The 27,971-nt window shown below is 41.7% G+C and overlaps 1 protein-coding gene across 3 annotated transcripts in view; it reads left to right on the top strand.

Moving 5' to 3' along the window:
- The window catches only part of LOC119660441 (maternal protein pumilio), a 698,863-nt gene that overhangs the window by 636,425 nt on the left and 34,467 nt on the right, over positions 1 to 27,971 (top strand). For all 3 annotated transcript variants that reach the window (XM_038068994.1, XM_038068993.1, XM_038068995.1), the window contains 2 exons: positions 17,362 to 17,703; positions 21,118 to 21,322. In XM_038068994.1, coding sequence (XP_037924922.1) covers positions 17,362 to 17,703; positions 21,118 to 21,322 — 547 coding nt within the window. The remainder of the gene's footprint in view (positions 1 to 17,361; positions 17,704 to 21,117; positions 21,323 to 27,971) is intronic.

Genomic DNA, 27,971 nt, shown 5'->3' with positions numbered 1-27,971 from the left:
AGCACGTCTGGAGTGACTTTCGCGGTACCGTCGCAGCCGACCGAATGCAACAGTATGTTTCTGGTTTAGTGTGCCCAGAATTTTAACTACGAGTGCTTCATTAAAGATAGCGTAGTTTCGGTAAACTCTCTGCACTCTATTCTTCTCTTATCTGCTGGCATTGCCAGTGCTGATTTGAAGAAGCCTAGCAATGTTCTGCCTTAATGAGTTGTGCTGATGATAGTTGATTCCTTCGGTTGCTCAAACCAGCAATAACAAAAGCGAATGCTCTAACCCTGCAACCTGATACCGACAACTGGATCACAATACAGAAGTGACTGTAGTTGCAGTAGTGATCTATCAGCACAGAGTAAAGACGCAATATCATCATTGATTTGAGATAGAATTCTCGGAGTTACTGGAAATGCATATAGCCTGGGCAACTTGGGCTATACAAAGGGCTCATTCCCAAAAATTCTATAAACGCTCTTTGAAATTCATCCTGAATCTTGGCAAAGACTTCAGCCCAATGTTTGTAGAAGACTTCTTCGACAAGTACTGATATTGTTGGTAGCAATTAGTCGTGATGAAAAAAGTCGTAGAAAAAAAATCAGTATTGCTTCGATTTTGAGCTTTGACATGCGAGCCTTCCTTTGACCCGGCGATTGCAGGGTGTGCTCCGAAAATCCAGGCTTCCATTGTCGAAAAATTCAGGGTCTCCTTCAAAGCATCCTAGAAGATCGTTTGAAATTGCCCCACGGGTCTGTTTCTGTTCACCCGACAACTCTTTCGGAGAGAACTTGGCACAAATGATGCATTTGTCCTCCCCCCTCTCTCGACCTTCTTTCCATTCTGTCACACCTAAAACTTTGAACTTGTGATAAGCATTGACGACCGTACACTTTCCAAATCTTTTCAAGCATTAAAGCACCAGATTTTTCTAAGGCGACCACAAAACTTGATTGCGTAAGGAGGTTCAATGCTTTGCTGCATTTTAAGCTTGAAGACACTTGTTTTTGCTAATCCACTCGGCCTGTGATCACGGCTACTATCCCATAGGGCGCTTTTAAGGTCAAATTCTCCATCAATTCTAATCGGCACGAGATGTCCATGTCGTGCTGTTGCGTGATGGCAAAAATATCCTCATTACTTGAAATACGCACCCCATATGACATTTGAAAAGAAATTGAACAAATTAGGTCCGTGTATTTCCTCTCTTTAAAAGGAACCTGGCCAAAAACGTTAAAAGTAATGTCGGTATCAAATTTGAGAAGTGTGGTGCAAGTTGGACCTTATCTAACAAAGTTATATTTCAGCGGTTAACGCGGAAGCATAAGAGGTTTCTATAATGAGGTAGGGAAGAATCTTATAAACCATGTCCAATGTACGCCGTCAGACACGCTCAACCTTTGACTAACAATGAATCCAAACGAATAAAAGCTGATCAGGGCCGAATGCAGCTGTCACGGTGGCCGCTCTTAGAAAAACCTATCGTGCTCAAAGGAAATGAATGGGTTAAGTAAGTTAGAAAGTACTTAAACTAGTTAATAACATCTCATCGATCACTAGCATGGAGGTAGGTCCAATATCAAGAACATCATAATGGCTTGGAGCTGCTTTAATTTCATAAGCCTTCATCACGCAAACTACTCGTATCTATGAAAAGGGAAGAAAATTCAATAATCATGCTACATTCGCTTCTATTATGTAGGAAAACCAAAACAATTTTCCATCAGTGCATACAACAGACACGAACACCCTTAAAACTCAATCAAAAACTTTATTATGCCGCCCTTGCTTCCATCTCCATTTGCAAAGTATCTTTACATCTCAAACTAAAGAAAATTGAATTAACTCCATTTCCATGTTTTTCCTTTTCACATTTCCAAGGATAACGTAGACGAGAAGCACTCCTGCTGCTCCAATATCTTGTCTTCACACTGAGAATCTTATCTCCAGGAGCCGACTTCCCTCCTAGCCCCGTTCACTGAACCAAGGTAACTTCCAAGGCAGTCCATGCGTCTTATGTCGGCAGCAATTTGAATTCTTGTCTTTATTCCTCCACTTGAAAATCGTTATGATAAAAATAGTAGCAACGGTAATCATTTCTCAAAGCTAATATTGATGAAATTTTCTAAAATTATTATCAAGACCTACATTTATCATCATCAGAAGCAACAGCACTAAAGACAGCACGTTTTAGATTTTATTGCGAAATTCTTTGTGCCTTCGGTGAGGCATTTTCGCATGGAGAGGTAGCCACAAATTATAGGTGGCTACCTGCTGTTTACAACCCTAAGAGACGATGATGATGATGTTGAGAAATTATTATTTCTCTCATTTCGCGCGTCCTTTAAAGACAAGATTGAATTATCCAGAAATTGTAGATGCACGAAGATGGGAGCCTCCGTGGTAGTTCCTCTGGTCACAGTGCAAATGTAGAAATTCTATATGAAATGATTGGGTCGTAAGACTTGAATTGTGCAATTAGGAAAATATAATCAAGAGGAGAAGACGATGATTTGGAAATGAAGGAGATCTAGAAGGAGGAGATCCAGCTGTATAAGTGTAATCAAATTCTGAATATTCAAATGCGCTTCAAAGAGCGTGGTGGGCGCATTATTAGCGAAAGTATCCAAGAATAATTGTTGAAAAAGATAAAATTGTTTATACTGCTTTTCTGATTAAACTAATCTAAAGTTCAAACAACCATGGTTTGCCTTCTCCTCTCTTGTTCATTTAATGAATGTTAGGAATTAAGTAACAACCGATACTTTGAAGAAAACCCATACTTAAACCTGGGGGATTTTCCGAGAAATTCTATAACAACTTCCAAGGATATCTGCGTCATCTCATTTTGGTTTTCTTCACCCTCACCAAATTATGACACGCTGGACTTATAGGAATCTCATGGACAATGACTATAGGACTAGAAGACTAGGTTTTCTAGAAGTAGTAGATAATAAAATTAGGCCTGTCAACACTTTCGAAGGGTTGGAGCTCTTCATCCTCCATGACCCGCGACAGCCATGTCCCCCAGTTGTTTGATAATGCAACGCATTTCCATCAACTCTGGTGCCTAAAAACTTCTACGCTACATCAGACTCCCACTTTCCCAAGGATCCAACGTTAGCTCCTCCAGATATGCTGAGAGGGTGACAACCCCCCTCCAAGGTGTTTTGGCCCTGTGGACAGTTGCTACAGGGAAATGAATAATGGTTCGTTGAGTTGCTGGCAATAAGCCTAAATGCAACGTTTCATCAAGTTCCCATTGAGGATGATACTCCAGCCGCTTAGGGATTTTCTGAGTCTTTTCGTGAAACTTCTGAAAATTCTTCGAAAATTTTTGTTTTCGCCGTCGAATTAGTTTTCAAAAATCTAGATCCAATGCCAAATATCGGAAACACGCCTGCGAAGCTGCCTTCAAGTTTTCTCAATGCATGCTGCCTACAGATTGAACTTTATGATTGGAAAAGAAACGTATGTATATATGGTACATGACACAGAAATTCTCACCGCTTGCAATATCGAGAAACTGGAGAAGTTTAGTTTCTCTAACTCCTCATCTAACTGCTTCTAAACTCCTCCCAAACGGAAACAAGTGTGGAGAACTAGATGAAGTATCTACCCCTGGTGACGTAAAGGTGATAAACGCCCATCGTATTTTGAGTACAGCATCCTTCGTCGTGTTAAGACTGGGCCGTGGCATTCCACAAGAGGGATCATGACACAGGCTCCGGAAGTGGGCTAAGTTCTGGGTGCCAAGCCAATTCCAACCAAGTTCATCCATTGCCACCCAAAGATTTTGAGTAAGATAAGGTCCTCATGGAAACGGGAACCCTGGGGAATCACCTAGAATAATTTCGTGTATAGCCCGACATACTTGCCTCTCATGCCTCCCTCCATGAGAACTCTAAAGAAAATAAAAGAAAAGTTGTATAGTGGACAAACAGGAACCAAATGGCAAATTGTCCTAATGTCACTGAAAAATCCCTTACAAAGCAATAAAATTACATTTTTAGGTTGTATACGAACCCAATTAGTGGACCTCGGCGCAAAACCGGGTTGTCTGGAGTTCCTTATTAAGGCAACCGTGGACCGGATACCGGTGGTTGCGCCGTTGATGATACGAGCTAGATTTCACCTGAAGCCAAGTACTGGAAAAATATTTCCAGATCCAGATTAGTGGGACCTATGTAATTTTTTCTCCTTTAGGTAAAGTGTAAGCTATGGATGACACAATGTCAATATGTTTTTCGCTATCCGGTCAATAGGCGCATTCTCATCCACAGTAAACTCGTCCATCGTTCTAAGGTTTACTCACAATAACTATAAACCTGAAAAATTTCTAATGAACACAGTGGTGCGTAATGGTTTTCTCTAGGTCCACGTCAGTCTTTAACTCCGACAAGGGGAAGGATCTTGCTGGATTTCTTATTGCCCCATTGATTTGCAAATTCGGAATAATGCCCACATCAGTTTCAGTCTTAGTCTCTTCTGTAGAGTTCCTACCAACTTGTTTTCCCACAGTGAATACCTTAGACGCTCCAACATCCACCAGAAGAATCTGGATAGTATTCATCAATGATTCTTTTACCCCTTGGGAGATCACGGAATTCATTCCTGAGAGTATCCTTCAGCACCATCTAATCCATATCTTACAATGATGTCAATACCCAGCATGTGAGCAGCCTTGCATATGAGGTAGAAGTTCCCATTTGAAGTATTTTCCGCTCGTAAATTTAGGAACCCATGTCCTCAAGATTCGACAAGGGCTGCAAATCATCGAATTAGGCGGAGGAATTACCCTGGACACTCCCACTCACAATTAGACTCTTATGAATCTCTGAGCCAAGGCTTAGGTTCTTTTAATATAAAAAAAAACACTATTTGTTCCCTAATGTTTGCCCTTTAAAGATAAACTTAAATTATTACCAACATCCCTGAGTCAGCAGGTCTATTCCGTGATGGCCAATTTTTCTACAGTATTCATTCCGTTTTCTTTTCCAATAAACTTTTGAATTGTCTCAATTGATTTCCCATAACTGACAAACTGTTGCCCGCAAGACTCCTCACTGTAGTTTTTCCATTGTCAATGAAAAACAGAAAAATGAAATATATTTCAAGTGGACTCACTATAAATCCTTTTTATAAATATTGCTGTCATACAGCGTGACATACTCGCTTTTCTCCGTCTCTATTCCCTTGTCGTACGATACTCACATTCTGCTCTCCTTTTCATGGATCAATAGATCCATATCATATCACCACTATGGAGTTACCCTCAAATGAAAAATAAAAATGTTTTCTATTCTGTTATTCCACCTACCCATAACCTCCCCCCCCCCCTCTTCGTTCCATCCTCCCTTTTTTCTCTATCTCCCTCTCTCTTCAATTTTTTGTCTCCGCTTTGGTGAAAACATATTTCTGAACCGCAAAATCGAATCCATTTTCACGGTTCTTTGCATAAAAGAATTGAAGTAAAGAAGATATAACAACGATAAAACTGGATATGGTCGAAATAATATCAATCTGTAGATTGTTCTTTGCTCCTTATTGTTGCTGTTACTGTTGTCGGTTTTTTTTTATCTCTGTGAACCCATAATGAAATTGATTTTTCTCATCTCCCTTCACGCGTTTGGATCCATTACATCTACATATCTGTAGGAGAACATGTTTAGATATTTTATGTATATGTTCAGATATTTTGTCGAGCATATGTGAATTTATGTGGAAGGGACTAGATATAATCGCAATGGGCATTAAGTTTGATATGATGGATATAGTGGTGTATAATCGACAGGATGACGACCAAGGGATGCGTGTTTTAGATATAAAGGGTTTATTGGCCGGTTTTAGTAACATGGGCCTTTGAGGAGTCGGAAAATCATCCCCCGATTTCTATAGACCAACAGTGTTTACCACACGTCCTCTCTTACTTATAACCCACTTTCGAGCCCGCTAGAATTCTGACGCATATCCTTTCATCACAGAGCTCTACTTTAGATTTTTACCGCAATTGTCAACTAGTTTTCGAAACTGGCCTTAATCATACCCAAGAGGAATATCCAAAATGATATTCCCGACTGTCAAGAAGCTAAATGGCACCAATCATCCTACAGTCCCCAGCTGATAGGTCGTCCAGTAGTCGCGGTTCAACAGATCGTCCAACAGTCCCCTTTTATCAGCGTGAAGAACGGTATGAAGTGAAGTGAAGACAGACACCTTACAACTAAGGTGGATGGGGACACATGGAAGAATCTTACCTTTCGACTTGGATAATACTTCAAAAGTTGAGAGGTCTCACCTGTTCCTTGGTTGACGGTCTTGTACTGGACGAAACCCCAAGGAATTCGCTTGCTTATTATACCAGCGTTGATTCTAGGAGTGTAGGAGGGGGAGGGAGGCGGACATAACTAAAGTACAAAGGTTCGCAGCCTCTTTTCTACCATGCCATCTTTCTTTATTCGGCTCTCGTTAAATCCATCAAGGAGGGTGGCATATTCGAAGAACGGTTATTGTCTATTATTGGTAGTCATCCTTCAAAATTTAAATCAAAAGACTTATAGAAACCCCCAGGATTGTACTTCACTCCACTTTTAGATCATAAAAATTCCGATGATGCGCTACAAGGTGGTTCTTCATCATGCCTAATGAGCGTCTACAAATTCCTAAAAATGGGTTCTTCTTTTGACAAACAGTCTGTCCTCTCCCTAGGAATAAATGAACTATTACATGGTCCATTAAATCCCAAAGAATATATTCGAAATAAAAGAAAGAATCACAAAACATACAATTCAATCAAATAAAAATTCAATCTTTGATTCAAAATATCTTAATCCATTTACTAACCCTCATTTTTTTCATCTCCCGCCTTCCTTGAATCCTCACATTTATTCGGTATCATAACTTAGGAAATCACTCAACCATTACTGGGTAAATATCGAACGGTTTAAAAGACCGTATCGAAGAAATTGTAAGTGATCCAAATTCAAAAGAATCAAAAACAAACACAGTCCATCCTGGAAAACACGGAAAAAGAACGACCGAAGGACAACAAATAACGGACAATATTTTTTTACAGACTAGCGAAGCAAAATAACTAAAAGGCGACAAATTGGTAATTTCCCAAGGAAAGTAATTCAGGAATCAATGAGCTGGAACAATTCCTTCCTTTAACGCTCGTGTCCTTCTGTTTTGCTACTGTAACTCAGCGCTATGCTCTGATGGGAAGGTCCTTCTGTTTCCGGGACAGATTCAAATGAATCCGAAATAAATGCTGGGTTTCGTTATTGAATGAAAATGAAAGGAATATTGAAAACACTTTTTGGGAAAACAAATAACAGGTATATTTTATGTCTGCAGGGATATCTTCTTACTTAATTATTTGTCTCATTTGCTTGATCCTTGTTTTTTGGTTTTTTATTCAAAATGATTTCAACGATACCTGGTTAGGTTATTTAATATTTTCGTCTGATGAAACACTTCCATTCCTCCTCTCCCTAAATAATAAATTTGTTATTTTTGAAAGGATTTGGACAAGGATATAATTTCTTAAAGGAAAAGAGGATATACAGGGGCCACATTCAATTGTTTTCTGCTGGAATTTTACGATTATAACGGAGTTGCTTAACTATTTTGCAAACGAAGCTAGGAAGGACGAGTAAAAGGTTTATCCCTCCCTTTGCCCTTCCTTCCTATCTCCATTTGCAAAAGTAAGGATCCTTTTTCTATGAGTCTTCTTTCATTAGGCCCTGTTCCGGTCGCTGAATTGTGTCCTTTGGATCGGCTTCACTTCTTATATGTCTCGATAAAACGTTCACTCCATTATCAACATTATCGAGAGATTACATTGCCCCTCCAATTGGCGAATCCTATCGACGACCTTTTGTGGTCATATACCGCGTCCTCCCCTTTTTTTGTGGTCATATTCCTCGAGCTTCTCATTTCAGTGTGCTCATGGGGATTCATGCGTTCGCCAGACGCTCAACCTAGCCTGTTCACTGCATCTTGTGAAGTTTGACTAGAATAGATACAGCCGGATTGTCAGGGATTCCCTACAACTCCTACCTGATTCTCCAGTCAGATCTCTTCCAGATCTTACCGATCAACTTCTGCAGGAGAGTGTTCCTGGGCAGAGCGATATGTGAGCTTTTTCAACTTAGTAGCCTTACTAAAGCAACCGACGAGAACGGACCACTTTTTCCTTGTTTTTTGGAAAATAAAAAAAAAATCATCCAATTCACATATCATTTCAACAGGAAAAATTCTATTAAAATATTTTGTCTAATTTAATCCTATGTAATCTGGGTGTGCAAATCTAACACTGATGACTCCGACTGGAAAGGCTAAAGTTCAAATTAAGATTTACACAAAGAGGGACAATGTTGCTGACGGTCGTGCTCCTCATATTAAAGTCGTACCAGAACGGTAGCGATAGATACCGAGATAGTTAGTTTGGCCCGTGATGGTCAACAATAGGCCAAGTTGAAGAAAAATCATCAAAGTCCTGTAAAATTGCTCGTTGAATTGGCCGCATTGGGAACTTCAAAGTATCAAAATTACCAATCCGAGAGTGATTGCAACTGAGCACGTTCTTTCTTCTTTTTCTTCAGCCTTTGTCCCGTTCACAAGCGGGGTCGGCTCGTTGTGATCGACTTCGCCATTTGGCTCTATCGAATGCCTGATCTGGGTGCAATCTCGAGGTTTTCAAATCACTTGCAACCGAGCACGTTATCCTGTGTATATTCCCTAAGACAACAAAGCACTTCCACACCATACATCTCGCTAAGTTTTGACATTGTAGGCCTTTTGCGAAGCCCGTTTGGCTACAAATATTGCTTCACTATTATTGATCGGTTTACACGGTGGCCTGAGGTAATGCCTCTAAAGGACATAACAGCACAATCATGTGCTGAGGCCTTCTGTCGAGAGTGGATCCTGCACTTGGTGTTCCAGCCGTAGTAATCGCAAACCAGGGTATGCAATTCGAATATGCCGTCTTTTCGGAGCTCGAGAAGATCCTTAATTTCAAACGTAACTACATACCTTCCAATGGGGTGCTGGCTCGCAATCATCGGATGCTGAAAGCCGTCCACATGCCCATATCGTCGTATTTTCCGATGAGTCTTTTACCCACGTAGCACTAACGTAATTTCGGTACGATTCACATATCGCCGCCACGTCCACATTCGACTCTCGAATGGTTTGCGAGAGCAAGTCTTGAGTTGCCTCGCAATGCCTTACGATTTAACTCTCTCCTATATGTCGGGCACCAGCCACCACCCGCAACGTGCCGGTCATATACTCCCGTTCTCCCTTTGCACAACATGCATCGTGGATCTCCAGTACAGTCTTTGATTCACCACACTTCCTGGCCCTTCTTGACCTATCGTACTCGCTAGTACATGTTGCTGCAAAGTGACCGAAATCGAGGCATCTGAAGCATCTCTTCAGAGATATTTGCTCCCTAAGTCGACACACGACCCAACTTATTCTCATCTTGCCCGCGGTAATCAGTTTAATAACTGATTCCACCGGCAAGTTAATAATATCAATCTGTATACCTCCATATGCCTTCTTCATCCTTTTGATGGCACTGCCTTCTAGGCCCCTAAGGTTGAATTGTTCCCTTAGCGCAGCACAGATATCCTATGGTGATGTGACCTCGTCTAGGTCTTTGCACTCGATCACTATTTGTTGCTTGCGTGCTTTCACGTCTGTTTGCTCACCTGGCGGCGAAAGCTATCCATTATCTTCTCGCTAGATTTGTTTAATTTCCAATTCCAATTTGCGTACGCCTGATATAGCTCACACTGACACCCAGGTCTGTTAGTTCCGGATCGGCTTTGACTTTCCAAAGGATGTCGGCTTAGGACATATCTCCTTTCTTGGAAATAGTAATTACTTCCGGACGAGTCTTATTTTTCTCCTTGAACCGGTTTATGAGCTATAGGCTGATCCCCTTTTGTCACAGTTGGAACCATAATCGAAAAACTACCCGGATTTCTTCTTCTTGGCCGCTTGTTGGACACCAAGGGATTCACTTTTTCCATCCCTACCCCGTTCGCCCGAGTTCTCACCTATTTTACGTTGAGGTGGCGTCATCTGCGTCTTCCGTGTGACTTTGCCACATGACGCTAGAGCGTTTTTCTGCTCCACCGTCCTAATATAGGACAAATTAATACCTCGTGTCAGAGCCCTGATATTTTGGTGGACATTCCGCCTCTCTTTAATGAACTTACAGAGTTCATTTATGCATTCCCCCAATAGAACAAACGCTGTTGCAATTTGCTGCCTTCCATGATCGCATTTCACAGTATGGATAGTTATGTCAGTCCGGCGACTCTCCAAATTCCTTTTCGAGTCCTTCGACGAATTTCGCCTGCCTAGGGATAAAGTTGCCTTCAGTGATGACCTCCCAAGTTTTGAGCTTTTTCGGAAAGGATCCGGTGTAGGTCTTATTTCCACTCCAGTAAGATCTCTTGAAACATTAGATGCCAAAGTAGCCAAGTTTCCCACTACTGAGGCACTGCGGTTGCTGGATATCGACGGTCATGAGCCCACTTGCCCACTCCCAAAAACCGCCGGTACTGGGTTTCCGAAGCCCTGCACCGTAAAAAAACTACCCTTCTTGCCCTCCAAATTTGGTTTGATTTCTGGGTGTTCTTCCAATAGCTAATTTTTATCCACGGGTGGGCGTTTACTTTCCACCTGTCCGCGAATAGGCATGGTCATGCACGCACATCTCCTGATACGTGCTTGTGCATGCCCATAACGGATCCACCGAGCGTTCCCTTATCCACACGAAGGGGCGCGCCTGATGGGAGATTTGGCAACTTCACACAGGATTCCGATGGCCATTCGCGCCTCGAAGTATCACCATGACAAAGGTTAAATGTTCAATTCACTCCACGCTGAGCTTTATCGTGGGGAAAGAGGAACGGTCCCCTCTCTAACTACGTTGAAAAATTTCTGCGGTCAACACCTCCCCTTAAGAAGCCATGGGGTCGTAAGGCAAAGCTATTTTGATATTATAACGATAGAGTTATCGGACGAGATAAGAAGAGTATGGTAAATAGGACCTTCCTCTCTCTCGAAGCCCATTGAAAAAAGCGGTGGTCGTCACCCTTAGAAAATTATGGCATCTCAAAGCAAGGGGGGGGGGGGGGGGGGTAGTATTTTGATAAGGTCATTTTTAAGCTTGATTCCGCAATCCCATCTGCTGAGGGGAGTGAAGTCATGAAAGTATGTAGGAGGAACCGGAAAGTCCCCAGATACCCTCACTTGAAGGAGCCCTAATTTTTAAAGGAAGTAACTGCAAGTTTTCAGCGTTGTTAGCGAGAGAGGGCTTTCCTCTTCCTCACATTCTCCCCCTCTGAGGGTGGAGTCATAAATAAACTTTGGAAATGATGACAGCAAAGTATCCCCCCTACCCTTCCTTTGAGTCACCATAATCTCGACGGGGGTAACCACTACTGGGACCTCCCTCTCGAGATCCTCTGGGATTAAGAACTCTACCTTTACCGATTCCGTCAAGTTCATCTATATAAGTGGCTTCCTTTACTATGCATGATATGATTTCTTCGGGTAAAAGTCTGGAAATTGAAGCATCTAAATTCCAAATCATCCTTTAAATCAGCACTACTCCTATACGATCCATAAGTGCAATGCTCTCATTCCATCCAAATAGTTCCATTGCACTGCCGAAGAGGCACTTAAAACTGCAATTTCCCAGGAAAGCAAAAACGGCCCAACAAAAACAAACATCCTCAAATTAATGCAATTTATTAGATGCAATATGCAATTCATTCCGCAAATTGCATAAACTGCATTTTTTTTGGCTAGAATCGTCTATCCATGTGTGTGTGTGAAAAATTGCTCTCTCAATTAGTTTTCAATTATTCTGATATTTGGTTTTCATCTGGAGCATGCATAAATGTTTCTCCATCGTTTTTTCTGTTGCTGTTTTTTGGAAATGTTTTTCATTTAGTTTTTCTGTTTTATTTATTCATTCATATTCACTTTGGAGTGATGAAGTTGCTTTTTCATGGTTCCACGCTGCAATTTATTTGAAAAAAGGGTAGCGAAGGGAGGACTTAGCCTTCATAAATATTCTCCAGGATTTGATTTCATTTTTGGAATAGTTCTATTTGGGTTATGGAAAATAATAATAGTCAAAGATACGGATGTGTGGATTTGGATGGGAATAAATTGAGGGAGATGAGTGGTCGCATGGCTGGAATATTTTAGAGTCCTAAATTGAGGCAATCGAGTGGTGGTATCGGGAGAATATTGCAACGTCCTGAATTGAGGGAAGTGACTGGTGACACTGTGGAGTCCTGAATCTATTTGAGTGCAGTTTTATGTCCATTTCAGCCATTTATTTTATAAATGAATCACACTGAAATCCACTCCCATCTACATATCCACATCGCAATCAATTACTTAACATCCATTCGTTATCTGGTTTTTACTATCTACTAATCGCCGGCACCATACAAATTACTTTCTCTTCCCAGCTTCCTTGCAATGTAGCCAACAAGCGCCAATGCTCGTAAAGTAATTTTCACTGCCGAGGCAAGTGTGTTTTCCTCCGACCACTACAATTAGGAACAGCGATTGCATGATGGCTCAATAAATTCAGATAAATGTGAAAATTACAGAATTTTATGCCACTTGGAAAATACTCATGGATCTGGTTGAAATAAAAGCAAACTCTCAACCAGGAAAAGCGAAAAGCTCTTGACTATGCTCCATACACTTTCGATTTTCAAATTGAGCAAATAGAAATGGAAAACCGCGTCAAGTGGCGACGGTAGGCATTGGGCTAACCTCTGAAGGAAGATTGGCTAAGTAGGTGCGAGCTCAGCACCAACGAGCATGGCTAGTTGCTTCGGTTAGTTGAAGAGGAAAAAGCTACTTAACCTGTGTCATAAATATGATCAAATTATACTTCTCGGCAGTCACCTGTCGAGTCATTTTACAGCTCCAAGATCAATTGAAAACCTTCCTAGAAACCAATGAAATGAAATGGAAAAACAATTCAATCTGGATTTGCATATTCAAATGTACTTTGGAAGTGCATACGCTTTCCCTGGCGGCAACCAAACGATGAATGTCTGTCTTGTGGTGCTCCATAGTTAAGCACAGCTGTCTAGTATCTATTATCTGTTTCTTGTCTGTCTGAAGATCGACACATACGTCCGTCCGTGTTTAATTTACGATTAGATAATAACAAGATGAACGACTCGCCTAATTGATATTGAGGGCCTAGGTCTGTTTTCATGAGGATTTTCGCATACCATATGGACATTACATGTAATGGAAATTGGTCCTTAATTAAAGGCTCCGACAGTGTAAATGGAATTAGAGGCGCTAACAAGCATTTATAGCATATTGTGATATTTGGGAGACATGAGAGTGTAAGCCAAATTAGATATGTCGAAAATGAAGAGGTTCAATTTCATATATCGGTTACGATTGCATCTGACTGTTATTACATCGATTGTATTAATTATTATGTATTAATTGTGTTAATTTGATGGAATCGTTTTACGGAGACGAAAATTATCCGGGCTCCCCTTTTATCTCTTCTTTTCATTGAAGTTTCTATACTGGTCCAAAAAGATAGGAGGGATAAAGTGGCAAATCTGGACTGTATTCTTGCACTCATATCTGAACGCATGGCTCATCACAAATGGGAAAGTCATCTTTAAATAGTTATCGTTCCTTTCATCTTTGTTAACATAGTTGGCCAAAACCCTTCAATTGGGCGATTTTCTGATCCAGAGATAAGAGCCGAGGAACTCAAGAACTTAGTCTATGAGATGTCCTGTTCTTCCCTTTGATTATCGAATAGCCAATCAACGAATCGTCTTGCAAAGACACGGGAGAAGCTCAGACCACACCTCCTCAACATATAAGGTAGGTGAAGACGGAGGGAGATTCGTCCGTAAGTAATCATTATTTCCAAGAAAGGGGCTGTTGTCTTAGGCTTGTTTCACACATATAGGCTCTATACGGTTCAGTTTGTATTTGGTCGCAACCTAAAACAAGCCGAACTGAATGAAACCCTTTCACACATGCACGGTTCCATTCGGGAAACTGCTCATCTTACCCAAATAGAACTAAACAGCTCATCATTAAAGTCTACTCATTGGGAGGTCAAAACCTACACTGAACCTGATAAAACCTATTCGTATCGTGGGAACATTCGTTTCTACGTGGTGGCAATTAGGTGCCGAATAGACGCTGAATTGAAACCTAAACACCGTTTCATCGTTGTCGGCAGCGACCTAAACTGAACCGAATGGCACCGTATATGTGTGAAACCAGTCTTATGCCGATATCCTTCGGAAAGTCAGGTGTACGCAGAAGGGATATCTGACATTTAAGCTAAACAAATCCAGCAAGAAAACAGCGGATAGTTTTCGCGGCCAGATTGAAAAGGTGCTAGATGTGCAAACTAAGACCCATTGAAGAAGCGATTCGCTAACTTTGAGGTAGCCTCGATCAAAAAGCTCTTTTATTATGTCTTTTTTTGTATGAGGGAAATTCGATTACGTCTATCGACCCTTTGGTTTTCTGATCATTTACTGCCCATCAGAAAAATCCATTCACGCAGCTTTGGAAGAAGGTAAACAGGGTAAAATTCCCTCTCGCTCTTTCTATTGTCAAAAACTTGTATTTTGGAAATTATTTCCCAGGGTTTACCAGAAAAACAGCCTTTTGTTCCCTACTTTGCGCAAGCATAGTAATTTTCAACATACGCGACTCTGGGGTAGAACAACTGGGATTGGAGCTCTCATTTCAATCTCGCTTTCTCCTTCGCATTCGCACGTATCACAGGAATATTCAATCTAGAGGCTCGTAGTTGGAAAATATGCAGACAAACTTTCCCTATTTACCCTCGTTATTGGCAGTTATTACCATCGCCATCATCGAGTCTTGACTTGTCCTTAAGAATTCTACTCCTTCCATCCTTCGATCACTTCCTCAAATTTCTCATCCGAGTGGCATTAATTGAGTCTGCATGGCGCTTTCTGGGCCTTCCCACTTCTTCTTTTGAATATCCTTTTGGGTGTGCCAGTATCGGTCATGCACCGCATGTTGCGAGCCTACTCATTAATCGTACAGCCCTCAGCTTCCTCACGAATTTCATACAACTCCTGGGTTATTGGTTCCCTTCCCATTTTGCTCCTCTTTTTCTTGCTTCTCTTGGGCGTTTTTAACAACTTCTCAGACTTGATAGAACGCAAGTTATTGATTCGTATAATTGGAACCTTATTTTCGTGTATGCAGGTAGTTCTTAAAATCATTAGGACCAAGTAGAAGGCCTATGCATATGCATCCGTTGTGTGGTGGGTTAAGGTGAGACAAAAAAGTTTTCACCGTAAACTGCCATGAGCACGAGATCCGGCGCAGCTCTGAATGCACTACTCAATTTGCAGCCCCTGGATATATTTATTCAAAGCACTGCAATGAGAGCAGCTCATAGGCTAATTCGATTAGATCTATGGGAAAACAACGGATGTGGGGGACACAGAGCATTGGAAAAGTTACTGGGAGGACTGAATCCAGTTCTTACAATGCCTTCCGATTCTCGTGTCCCCATACATCTGTTTGGTAGAAGATATGAAGTTACCCTGAAGCGTAGAGAGAACTGGGAAGACCCAGAGAAATGCGTGGTTGGATATACGGAAGTCTTCTACACCGATGGCTCAAAAACAGAAGAGGGTTCTGGAGCCGGAGTCTACCTCTCGAATAAAAACGAGAAATGGGCTTTTCCTTTGGGACAAGCCGAAGTTTATGCGATCCTAAGGGTGGCAAACTGGGTGATTGACGAGCGGTTGAAGGGCAGGCGCATCGCAATCTGCAGTGACAATCAAGCTGCACTGAAAGCATTAAGCAGTCCTTTGATTACCTCGAAAATCGTTCAGGAATGCAGAAACCGTTTGAACTCTATGTCTAGATTCAATACGGTGGAACTACTCTGGGTACCTGGTCACTGTGGCATAGAGGGAAATGAAATCTCGGACGCTTTAGCGAAAGAGGGGTCAATCTCCCCTATGCCGGGACCGGAGCCAACAATTGGGAGTATCAGCAGCATTCGCTAAATCTGTTTTCAAAAACTGGGAACAAGTTTCCCATAATGACAGGTGGCAGAGCTGCTCGACACACCAAACTTTTCCTGCCAGAACCGAACATACGTACCGCAAAGTTTATCCTGTTGAAAAGCAGGAGGACTTGCAGGTGTATTGTGGGCATTCTGACAGGCCATAATTCACTAGCTGGGCATATGTTCAGAATAGGAATTACCGAAGATGATACGTGTCCCTCCTGTAATGAGGAAGCGGAATCCACGGAGCATTTCCTATGTGAATGCCCCGCTTATGGACGCATCAGGCATCAGATCTTTGGTGCCGATGTTCTCCAATTGCGACGGGTAGCATCACAACCACTAACGGAAATCCTGCGATACGTTAACGATTCCGGAATATTCCCTTAGACGGGGGAGGCGAGTACAATGGGCCAACACGGCCTGCGTGCTTAGAAGCTGTAGCTTCTCCTCCACCATACACACACACAGATTTCTTATTTGATTTTGTACAGCTAATTGTATGGAGCTGTCTAGATTTTCGCCAAAATTTTATACCAGTTATCAACTTTAACCTTTTCAGATCTTAGTGAGTACCTCACTTCGCTCAACCTACTCATATTGGGTTTACTGTGATCCTGTATTCGTTTTCGGTGCAGTTAATGTTCGGGCAGATGCCTTTGACGCCGCAACTGCATTCCTATACCTGGACGAGCTTCCTTTCCTTTTGTTGTGTTATAGTCCGATATCGATCGTTAGCCTCCTGAACTATTCGGCTCTAGCAAACAGCCAAACGTGCCCTTTAATTATTCAAACCAGTGAACGTATGGCTCGCATATTCCATCCTCGCTTCCATTCCAAGATTTCGAGGTACCGCTTGTTGTCCACATTGCGTGCCAGGAACCACCTGGTCTGATTAAATTGCAGTTTTAGGACAATCTTCCAGCATAGTGTGTGATCGAATTAGGTTCACAACTTTGGAGCCGGGGGACTATACGCCAATTTTTTGTGTAAATATTTGAAAATAATCGATCAGTTCAAATGTTCAATGCTATATGGGGCACAACGCACCAATCACCTCTACAAGTTACCACTGTCAGTTGTTGAGAGACTAATCATTTAGATAAGAAGAAGAAGAAAATAAACTCCAATTGTTGGAAGTGAAATTAAATGAAAGTATTTTTAAATACTTCTTTCGGAACAAGCGCTGGTATCTATCATTTCTTATCCAATGTAAACTCTGTAATCAAAATTAAATAATTTTTCCTTTTTTTCTCTTCCAGCAATTGTTTCGATCACAAAATCCCGGCTTAGCAACAAATGCTACTGCACCCGGGGCGCCAAGCGGTGCACCACTGCCACAACCGTTGCCTTTACCTTCACAGCAATTCCTAGCCCAACAGAGTGCCGCCTATGCTGCACAACAGGCCACCCCGTATGTTATCAATCCGGGTCAGGAAGCTGCACCCTATATGAGCCTAATTGCAGCACAAGTTCCTCAATATTATGGCGTCGCAGCAGCACCATGGGGTGTTTATCCTGGAAATCTTATTCCACAACAGGGTTCACAGCCACGACGACCGCTTACCCCATCGCAACAGGGAGCTGAAAATCAACCCTATCAGGTTTGTGTGAATCTATTTATATACAAGTATCTAATCATGTTCATCACTGAGAGTAATGCTCGTCATTCATGTAAATTTCAAAGACAACGTTGTAATGTTGTATAATTGCAAAATTAACAATTTGTATATAAAACAGAAGAATGTAGTGATGATGATGAAGTAATAGTGCTAACTAGCCAAGATATGCTCAAATTGTAAATTTTGTAAACTTTTTATGTAGTTTTGTATAGAGAAGTGGTTTCTGAACTCTTTTTATGGATATGGTTAGGTTTGGCTTGAGAAGTTCTTTGACATAAAAGTATCCTAGAATTTTACTCTTATTGGTAACGAAATTCAACAAAGGAGTCCTAGGTCTCATACTGGGCTCTCATCTTCACGAAAGTTAATTATTTTTCAATGCTACTTCTTCATCATAGTTGGGGTATTATTATTATTCTGTTAAGGGAAAGTCGCACCGCGTCCTTGAAGAACTATTGTGCCCCCTTTTACTGGTGATGGTGTACCTATTGATCATAGTATCTCAAGCAGGCCTATAACCGTCAGGAACTTTAGTATGTTCCTTACTTCTAGATCTTTCAGCCTTGAATCTGGTAATAAGTGTTCTCCCAGATGCCTCGACCTATTTCGCACAAGTGCCGGACACTGTCCCAGGACATGTATAGAGATTTCGTCTTCCTCCTCACAAAACCTGCAGGCAGTGTCCGTAGATATCCCTAGCTTCCCTAGGTGATAGTTCAGCCGACAATGACCAATGAGAATTCCCACTATGATTCGGAGGTTCTTTTTGGTGAGGATTAAGCAATCCTTTGTGCGTAAGGGTTCGTATCCCCCAATAAGCACCCTGGACTGCTCCATCCCCGGTAGGCCCGCCCAGTATAGTTCCCTCAACGGTTCCTCTTCATTTCTTAGAGTCATAGCCATGAAACCGTTTCCGATGTAAAGGCGTCCCTGCTCCCTTCTTGGCTAGTTCATCCGCTGCCTCGTTGCCTTCCAACCCAGCATGGCCTGGAATCCAAAGTATCCAGACCTTGTTGGACGAGCCGAGTGTATTCAGCCTCTCAAGGCATTCCTATACCAACTCTAAGTTCACCTGGCCTTGATCGCTGCTTGGCTATCGGTGAGAATAGCTATGTTCTGCCCCCTATAGTTCCTTTGCAGATTAAAGGAGTCACATTTGTCTATGGCGTATATTTTCGTCTAGAATATGCTAGTGTACCTGCAAATTGGCTCAAAGTACATTTTCCTTGGACCAATAACACCGGCACCCGCTCCCTCTGCTGTAAGGGATCCATCAGTGTACCAAGTAATCAGTTGCTGGTTTAAGGCGTATGTGGCAGCCACGCTCTCCCAGTTTGCCTTGTTACTCCAACGTGTTTCAAACTTCTTATCGAAGTGAAACCTCGTTGTCATATTATCCCTTGGTATCAGTAATTCGGGATACCGTCTAGAAAGAATATTAATTTTCCTTCGACTTAGGCAGCTCCCCGCCTCACTCATACTACCGGCCATCCTGAATATTGCCCTCCTTGCCTGCATTTGTATGCGCAGATGAAGAGGGGTTTATCCCAGAAGGACCTCCAGGGATGCCGTTGGGCATGTCCTTATTGCCCCACTGATACACACGCAAGCCAGCCTTTAGAGCTTATGTAATTCACTGGCTTGTGTGTTCGGTTCTTTCTGCCCAGATTACCGCTCCATAGGTAATCACTAGCCTTACTATTGCAGTATATATCCAAAGTAGTATCTTCGGGCTGCAACCCCATTTTTTTCCTGCTATGGATCTGCAAGTCATCAGAGCCCTCGTGGCTTTCCGACAAGTCTCTAGCGTAATTCCCAAATATTTGACCTCTGTTTTCACCTCCATATCATGTAATGTTATGGTTCTCAGGTGATGAAGCTTACGCTTCCTAGTGAATGGTACTATGGTGGTTTTGGCTGGTTTGGTTGATCCGCAGTCCTACCTTCCTGCACCAGGCACTAGTAACCCTTGGTCCAGTTTGGATAGGGTATCTTCATATTTGCCCTACAGATTTTCCCATTCCTTTGCGGCTTAGGGCGTCTTGTATCTCTGTGTGCGATGTGTAGTCGAATGTTCCTTCGATATCCAAAAACGCGCACAGTGCAATTTCTTTTGTTTCTATGGCGTCCCGTAGTACCTCTGTCAGCTGATACAGAGCAAATTCAGTTGACCTTCCTGCCCGGTAGGCGTGTTGACAGTGATGTAGAGGATTACGCTTTAGAACGTTAGTTCTAATATAGTTGTCCATTACCTTCTCCACCGTTTTGAGTACGAACGGTGTTAGGCAAATTGGTCTGAAAGATTTAGGGTGAAAAGGATCCTTTTTACCCGCTTTCGGAATAAAGACTACTTTTGCCCGTCTCCATGCCCTTGGTATGTATCCCAGTGCTATGCTTTCCCTTACCACCCTCAGAAGAGACTCTAAGATAATTCCTAGGCCTCTCTGGATTGCTGGTAAAATGCCAACTACTCTGGAAGATTTCAGTGGTTTAAAAGTTCCCACTGTCCATCTTAGCCTAGCTTCTGAGCATACCTCTTTTGATAGTTTCCAGCTCTCCTTCCTTTCCCTTTTATTCATTGTTGGGCTGTCAAGCAGAATGTTATCGCCTGCCACCGTGGGGTAGGACCCCGGGAAATGAGTTCTGAGAAGCAGGTGTACCCTGTCATCATTCTCGGTAAATTTCCCATCTTCCTTTTTCAAGCAGACAGAGGATATTCCCCCGTCTTTGGCTACAGCCTTGTACAGCCTGGTTGCTTCTGTGATCTGTTGGGGTATGTGGTGATGTTTTAGCCATTGTCCAAAAATTAGAGGAAAATACACAGAATGTTGCGTTTTTGGCCAAAATATTTTGCTCTACATGTACAGTATCTCGGGAACCAACTATTCCCTCTTTCAGTATCTTTTCCTACTTGTTCAGTTTCTAAAAATAACATTTAGCCGACATCCTGAATTTATTATTGATTTAGAAAATCAGGCAATGCAGTTTTCTGTAACGCTACAGACTTTTCCCAAGAAGCATCGCATATTCACTTATTTCAAAAATCACAGCCCAAAATAGAAAGCTTGTTCAGAAACCACTTAAAAAAATCTTAAAAAATAAACTGAAGCAAACAAAGCTGTACAAAACTAGTCGTGATACATAATAAATATTTTTGAATAACCTTATAAATATAAAAAAATACCAAACAGCCAAGCTAATTAGCCAAATACAATATAAATAATCAAAAAGTATGCTTTTGTTTGACAAAACTGTATATTATGTTCGTTTTTCTCTTTCTTTTTTTTTCATTCTCTCCTACCAAAAAAATCCTGCGCCGTACTTAAAAACAAAAAACACTTCGCATAAAAACAAACAAAAAAAATCACAAAAAAACACAAAATCGCAAAAATATAGGTGATACCAGCATTTTTCGACCAAAGTGGTTCATTAGTGATGGGGCCACGAACAGGTACCCCAATGCGGTTAGTTAGTCCAGCACCTGTTCTGGTTCCACCAGGAGCGGCACGTGCACCACCACAAGCGCCACAAATTTATCCACCACAACCACAACAGGCCCAACAAAATATGTATTCAACACAGAATGGGTCAAGTGTCGGAGGTATGTGATGTTTAATTATTTTTCTATATATAGTAAAATAATATAAATACTTTAGATATTTTACATTATTTATTCAATATACATAGTTTTTTGCCATTTTTTGCAATTATGAGCGTAAATAATTCAGTACAGTATGAAATTGTATCTTTTTTTACAAATACTTGTTTGGCTAACAAAGATTTTATTGAAAAGTATTAAATTTTAAATAACCATGGCCCATGAAACATCTAAGAGTAATGTATGTTATGTAAATTATAAATATGTAAATTTTGTATCACAAATTTGTAAGTTTTGAATGCATGTTTTATCGGAATTGCGAAATTTAGGATGTCTTTCACGTGGATGTTCATGGGTACAACCAAACACACTGTTTATTTTGTAAAAAAAAATAGTAACTACGAATTTAAAGATATCCTTACTTCCTTTCGAACCGAAATGGTTTAAAGTATTAAAATATTTCGAATCTTGAAATTTTTGGTAAATACATTTTTTTTTAAAACCCACTGCGACGTATTGAAAAGCGACAGAACGCATTTCAATAACTTTTCTGGTATGTCAATTCATTCATTTTCTGGCATATCTGCATTATCAATACAGAACGTTTTGTTAATATGAATGGGATTCTCTCCAAAATTTCCAATTTTGTTATCACACTCTCCGCCCACCTATCAACCTCTTTTAGGGAGTCAGAAGTTTTGGACCAGAAAATGTAGAACCGAGTGCCGTGTGTAACGAAGCTGAATTCGCGCACTCTAAATTCCTCGATTGCGACGGTTACTGCGGGAAAACTTACCACATCAAATGCCTAGGTATTCCTGCAGTATTTTTAGAGATTCGAACAAAGTTCGTCAACAGCATATCCTATCGCTGCAACACTTGCCATGACTCCACGCTGTCAGAATACAATGCATCTGCTTAATAAACAGTCCTCGACCTTGGCAGCCATTCAGGGAGGCATTGAGGCTTCTGCTTTGGTACCGAAGTCGAATGGAGCCCCTCTACCGGCGTTTATCTACTGTATCTTCAGCTGTGTCTACTTCTCCTTCTGTCAAGGATGACCTTACCAAGCCCAGCGATTCAGTAGAATCACTAAATTCCGCCGTAAACGTAAACCGCAACATTGGTGCAGTGCCAAAAATGCAACGATCTACTAAGTCGTCACTATCTACGTGTTCCCGGCGGCTTAGGAATTCGTTCGACGAGACTCTTGACTTCTGAAAAGGCGCTTCCTACTGTGCTTAACAGTGTAGCCTCTACATCTTCTAAGGGTGGCGTCCCCACTTAAACAGCTCCTATCTCCAGGCTAGCGTTCGCAACTTCGGCAGCCCTTCTTTCTGGCTTCATCAAGCCACATAAGCGCCTCATTTCGCGGGTAAATTTCAGGGAAACCCGCCTGCATCGCCGAGCTATATAACTGGTTCCATGTTTACTGTCCGTCTGTTTTATCAGAACGTTAGGGGTTTAAGAACCAAGTTGGGGGCCTTCAATTTATCCGTGCTGGCTCAGCAACACCATGCCATCTGTATCTCCGAAACCTGACTGAACGGTACCATATTAAATTCCAAGCTCCCCGAAGAGTACTCCACTTTGAGCTGTGACAGCGACCGGGATGCATCTCATAAATCCGCCGGCGGTGGGGTCCTAATTGCAAAGATACACTCCTCGCCAAATTCGTCTTCTCCTGCTCTGGCTCTCCTTTTGACTGTGTTCCTCTTCATGTCTCCCCGCTCAACTTCATCATCATCATCAACGGCGCAACAACCGGTATCCGGTATAGGCCTGCCTTAATAAGGAACTCCAGACATCCCGGTTTTGCGCCGAGGTCCACCAATTCGATATCCCCAAAAGCTGTCTGGCATCCTGGCCCACGCCATCGCTCCATCTTAGGCGGGGTCTGCCTCGTCTTCTTTTTCTACCATAGATATTGCCCTTATAGACTTTCCGGATGGGATCATCCTCACCCACACGGATTAAGTGACCCGCTCACCGTAACCTATTGAGCCGGATTTTATCCACAACCGGACGATCATGGTATCACTCATAGATTTCGTCATTGTGTAGGCTACGGAATCATCCATCCTCATGTAGGGGACCACAAATTCTTCGGAGGATTCTTCTCTCGAACGCAGCCAGGAGTTCGCAATTTTTCTTGCTAAGAACCCAAGTTTCCGAAGAATACATGAGGACTGGCAAGGCCTTGTACAGTAAGAGCTTTGACCCTATGGTAAGATGTTTCAAGCGGAACAGTTTTTGTAAGCTGAAATAGGCTCTGTTGGCTGACAACAACCGTGCGCGGATTTCATCATCGCAGCTGTTATCGGTTGCGATTTTCGACCCTAGATAGGAGAAATTTTCAATGGTCTCAAAGTTATAGTCTCCTGTCTTCATTGTTTTCATTTGACCAGTGAGATTTGATGTTGTGCGTTCTTTTAGTTTTGATTTTGGCGCTGACTTGCCACCATGTACTTCGTCTTGCCGTCATTAATGTGCAGCCCAAGATCTCGCACTGATTGTCGCCTGCTCGATCTGGATGAAGGCAGTTTGTACGTCTCGGGTGGTTCTTCCCATGATGTCGATATCGTCAGCATAGGCCAGTAGTTGGGTGGACTTGGAAAGGATGGTATCTCGCTCTTAAATCGTGTGCATCGCGAATCACTTTCTTCAGGACCAGACTGAAGAGGACGCATGATAGGGCTTCTCCTTGTCATGCTGTCATAGGCGGCTTTCGATGAAAAGATGGGGCAACTGATGTCCATATTCCAGCAGTTTTTTCATCGCTTGCCGCAGAGATAAAATCTGATCTGTTGCTGATTTACCTGGAGTGAAGCCTCTTTGGTATGGGCCGATGATGTTCTGGGCGTACGGGGCTATCGGGTCTAGTCAGATAGCAGAGAATTTGTTATAGATGGTACTCAGCAACGTGATACCTCTATAATCGCTGCACTGTGTGATATATCCCACATTTTATGTGTAGGGCAGATAATACCTCGTTGCCAGTCGTCAGGCATTGATTCGTTGTCCTATACCTTGAGTACTACTTGAGGCGACTTATGATTTTTAAGCAATGCATTGCCGCGAGGTTGCGTGGCCTACTGAGCTCGTCCAGGTGTTTTAAACTGTCGGAAGCGGAAGCTCCTCGGAGACACTATATGAGGGCCCCTTTAAAGTCTTGGAGCGACGGCAGCACTCCTTCAAGCTTCGGGCGGGCCCAAATGGTTCTCCTTGCCAAGGTTGAAGGCCTTCTCCAAACCGCACTATCTATCGTATGAAATGTATGTTGGACAGATATTTCATGATTCCATTCTAATTCTCCATATGAAAGCACAACCAAGACAGTGCAGCATCCTGTTCCTTTTGATTTATCCATTTTTCGGATACTATCCTCGTGGGTATATTGTAAGGTGACTGAGAACTCGAAAGATTTTCTTCTCCTTTCATGTAATGGACCTAAATTGACTCCAACTTTTCCTTTCTTGTGACTTGATCAATTTCCCGAATTTGAAAGCTGTTATTTAAGGGATCTCAAAATAACTGGGCGTCATTTCTTGCTCTTAAGAAATGAGCTCCCTGAACGGCTCGTTCGCTGATTTTATGAGGAGATAGGTTATCTGATGGGGCCTTTATATAGAGTTAATCATTCCGTCTTACACTTGTTCAAATAATATGACTAAATACAACTTTCTTACCTTCCACATGCACTTCAATCAAACACCAGGAAGTTGTGTAACTTATGCAAGGGTGCATGCATTCGATGTATTTATATGAAATCATGAAAATTATGTTGTAAAATTGAATTTGTTATGCATTCGTTACTTTTTAACTCATGGAATTTCTGTAATTAGACCTCACAGTAATCGAGGAAGCAATAGGTGTATGTATCTCTAAATTATTTCGATTAGATCAACTTTTTCATGGGAGGGTTAACACTTTGATTTAAATTATTAAAAAATTTTGAGCTCTTGGAGCATTTATTATACCAGTGGATGGTTGATGGTTATCTGTTTTTTGAGCGAATGGGTTAGAAAGGTACTCCGAACGGGTTTTATCTTTGCTTGCCAGTAAACTGAATGGTTTTAGCTACCTTGTTGGCGTAAAGGATGGAAGGGAAAATAACTTTAAGATTAAGAGCAGTAGTGTCAGTCCCAGGGAGTCAGAAACCCAGTCATAAAAATGTTACAAGTAGTAAGACCTGAAATGGAGGGATGAGTACCTGGCACTGCACCTTCTGCCACTTCCTTAGCCTAAACCTAAAATGAATCCCGAGGTTAATGGCAAGAGATCGTCTTCGAAGCCTAACCAGTATATTATGCGAATCAGGCCATTTGTGGCTACTTGTCTCCACATGCTAGTATCAGCGTGTTGTTGACACTAGATGTCGTTCTGCCAGTATCGGGAAAAGATACTTTAGGGCGTGTTATCGCCTATATTTATAGCGGAATCTAACTTACTGGGCAAGTATAACATTTTTCGGCGTGCCATGCTAGACCAACTCGAACATCCTTGCTTTCCCAAAAAGTTTGCCAAATTGAATAAAAGAGAGGGGCGACGTTCAGGCTCAAGTATCAACTGGCTTCCTTATCTTCCGGGTATTGGAAAAATAACCGTTATTATGTTAATACAATCTTTGCTTACCGCTTTCAGTGGGGCTCTGAGTAGATACTTTATGAAAACTGCAAATTTCTTACCATTAAGATTTTGATTTCTAGGAACTATAGACAACGCTAAACTTCGTGAGGAAACTCCCCATTTATGTGAATATTATACATTTTATGATAATAAATTAGTTTCTGACAAATAATTACTGCCAACTGTTGTATGCAGCGTAGGTGAAATCCAAAAACTACACACCATAAACTCTCTAAACGTGTGCATGAATAAATAAATTATTACCTGATAATTACTTTAAATTTCCATTTACCAGAATATACATATAATAGGTAAACATATCTACTAGCTGGGAACCGAATGGTAGCGAAAATAATTATTTTACAATTCAGCTTTAACGCCATAAAATGGTGCACCATCCCCCATTAGACCTTTCCTCGCATAGGCGCTCTTACGAAAGGAGTTTCATGTAAATAAAATGCTTTTGCAATTTATTAGGCATGTCTCTCAGACAAATATTGCAGAAAATATTGAAGTGATATTGCAATTTCCTTTCATATGTATGTATGTATTCATATGGCTGATCATAGAAAGGCTATATTATAATCGCAATAAATGTGTTATTTGTTTCTTGAATTAGAGCGTGAAAAGAGCTTATTAAAATGAATTACAATAAAACTACAAGAGGCCGATTTTCGTCCAATTAGAGGAGAGCCGCCTGCATTTTCCATTTTTTATTGTTTGTTAAGGATGCGCCTGAAGCTCCTAGTTTGTAACAATAGCTGTACTACTACGAGGGATAGAGAAAATCCGTCCAAATCTTCGTTGCCCTTTGTCCTTCCAAATTACATTTGGTAACTTTTTAACAAAAATTGGAATATTTTTGAGAGCTGATGTTTTCCTTCTGTGTCAGGAAAACTATTTAGATGGTACCTTCCCATAGCGGCCAGAGTCAGCCGATTTTAAAACGGCCACTCAGAATACTAGGAATCTTTAGGTATATGGTTGCTACTTAACCTTTGGTGGGGTATAGCACGTAAAACACACGGTTTGCTGAAAAGCGCTTCAGCTCCCTCCAGGACTACCCGAGATGCCCGCATTACTCCTCTACTGCTCTGCGCTAAGTGCTTTTGGGATGACACCGTTTTTGGAGACTGAGCTCCACTGCATGGAATTGTCGCCTCTGCCTAATGTGCTTCCCCCTTTCCGATCGCATCGTGTAATAAATGACAATGAATAGGTAACAATTTAAGGAGGGGGCGACAATTGCATTGCAAGCTACGCGATGCAGTCAATGGAAAATTGGTGGCTACTCCCGAGGCATTTGGTTTTTCGAGATCTGCTCAGCAACAAAGAAATTAGTGAATACCGTTGAGATTCGGATTTCATCAAACGTCTCTCGCATCAAAGATACCTTTAGGTTGACCGCACTTGCAAGACATTGGTTCAGACAAGGGTTTTACAACGTTTTTAGTGTTACTTAGACCAAAAGTCTTCTATAAATTACGTCGTCAACTTGGCACTCTCGGATCAAGTTGTAACCTGCCTCCGCTTTTCTCTTGCTTGGCAGGCGCTTTGTGTCCTAAGGACGCACATTTTGCAATGTGTTCCGGCGTGGTAAACGGTCGTATGCATTACAATGGGAAAACATGCTTTGTCCAAATACGGCTTAATATTTCGAAGTGCCTGTTCGAACCTGGAGAGCTAAACGTGGATCAAAGTTGGCAGATGACAGCTTCATATCTCGATTCCATTGTTCAGAGTTGATGTATGTGTATATAGTAGCCGAGGTGAAGTGATATATCCCGCAGATATTTTCAACTCTATACTAAACTTTTCATTAGAGGCGACCAGGCTGAGTTATCAGTTCTGGTAGATCCAAAAGCCTTACGAAGTGGAAGCTTATAGAGGAAGTTAAGCACTACTATTGCTCCAATGTCCATCCGGGGCAATAAGCGATTCTTCTTTTTCTTCAGCCTTTATTCCGTTCATAAGCGGGGTTAACTCGTCGTGATCGGTTTCGCCATCTGGTTCTATCCAATGT

The sequence above is a fragment of the Hermetia illucens genome, chromosome 6 (assembly GCF_905115235.1).
Source record: "Hermetia illucens chromosome 6, iHerIll2.2.curated.20191125, whole genome shotgun sequence".
Taxonomy (NCBI): Eukaryota; Metazoa; Arthropoda; class Insecta; order Diptera; family Stratiomyidae; genus Hermetia; species Hermetia illucens.
Note: the sequence above shows the minus strand (reverse complement) of the source record. Positions and strands in the feature narration are given on the sequence as shown.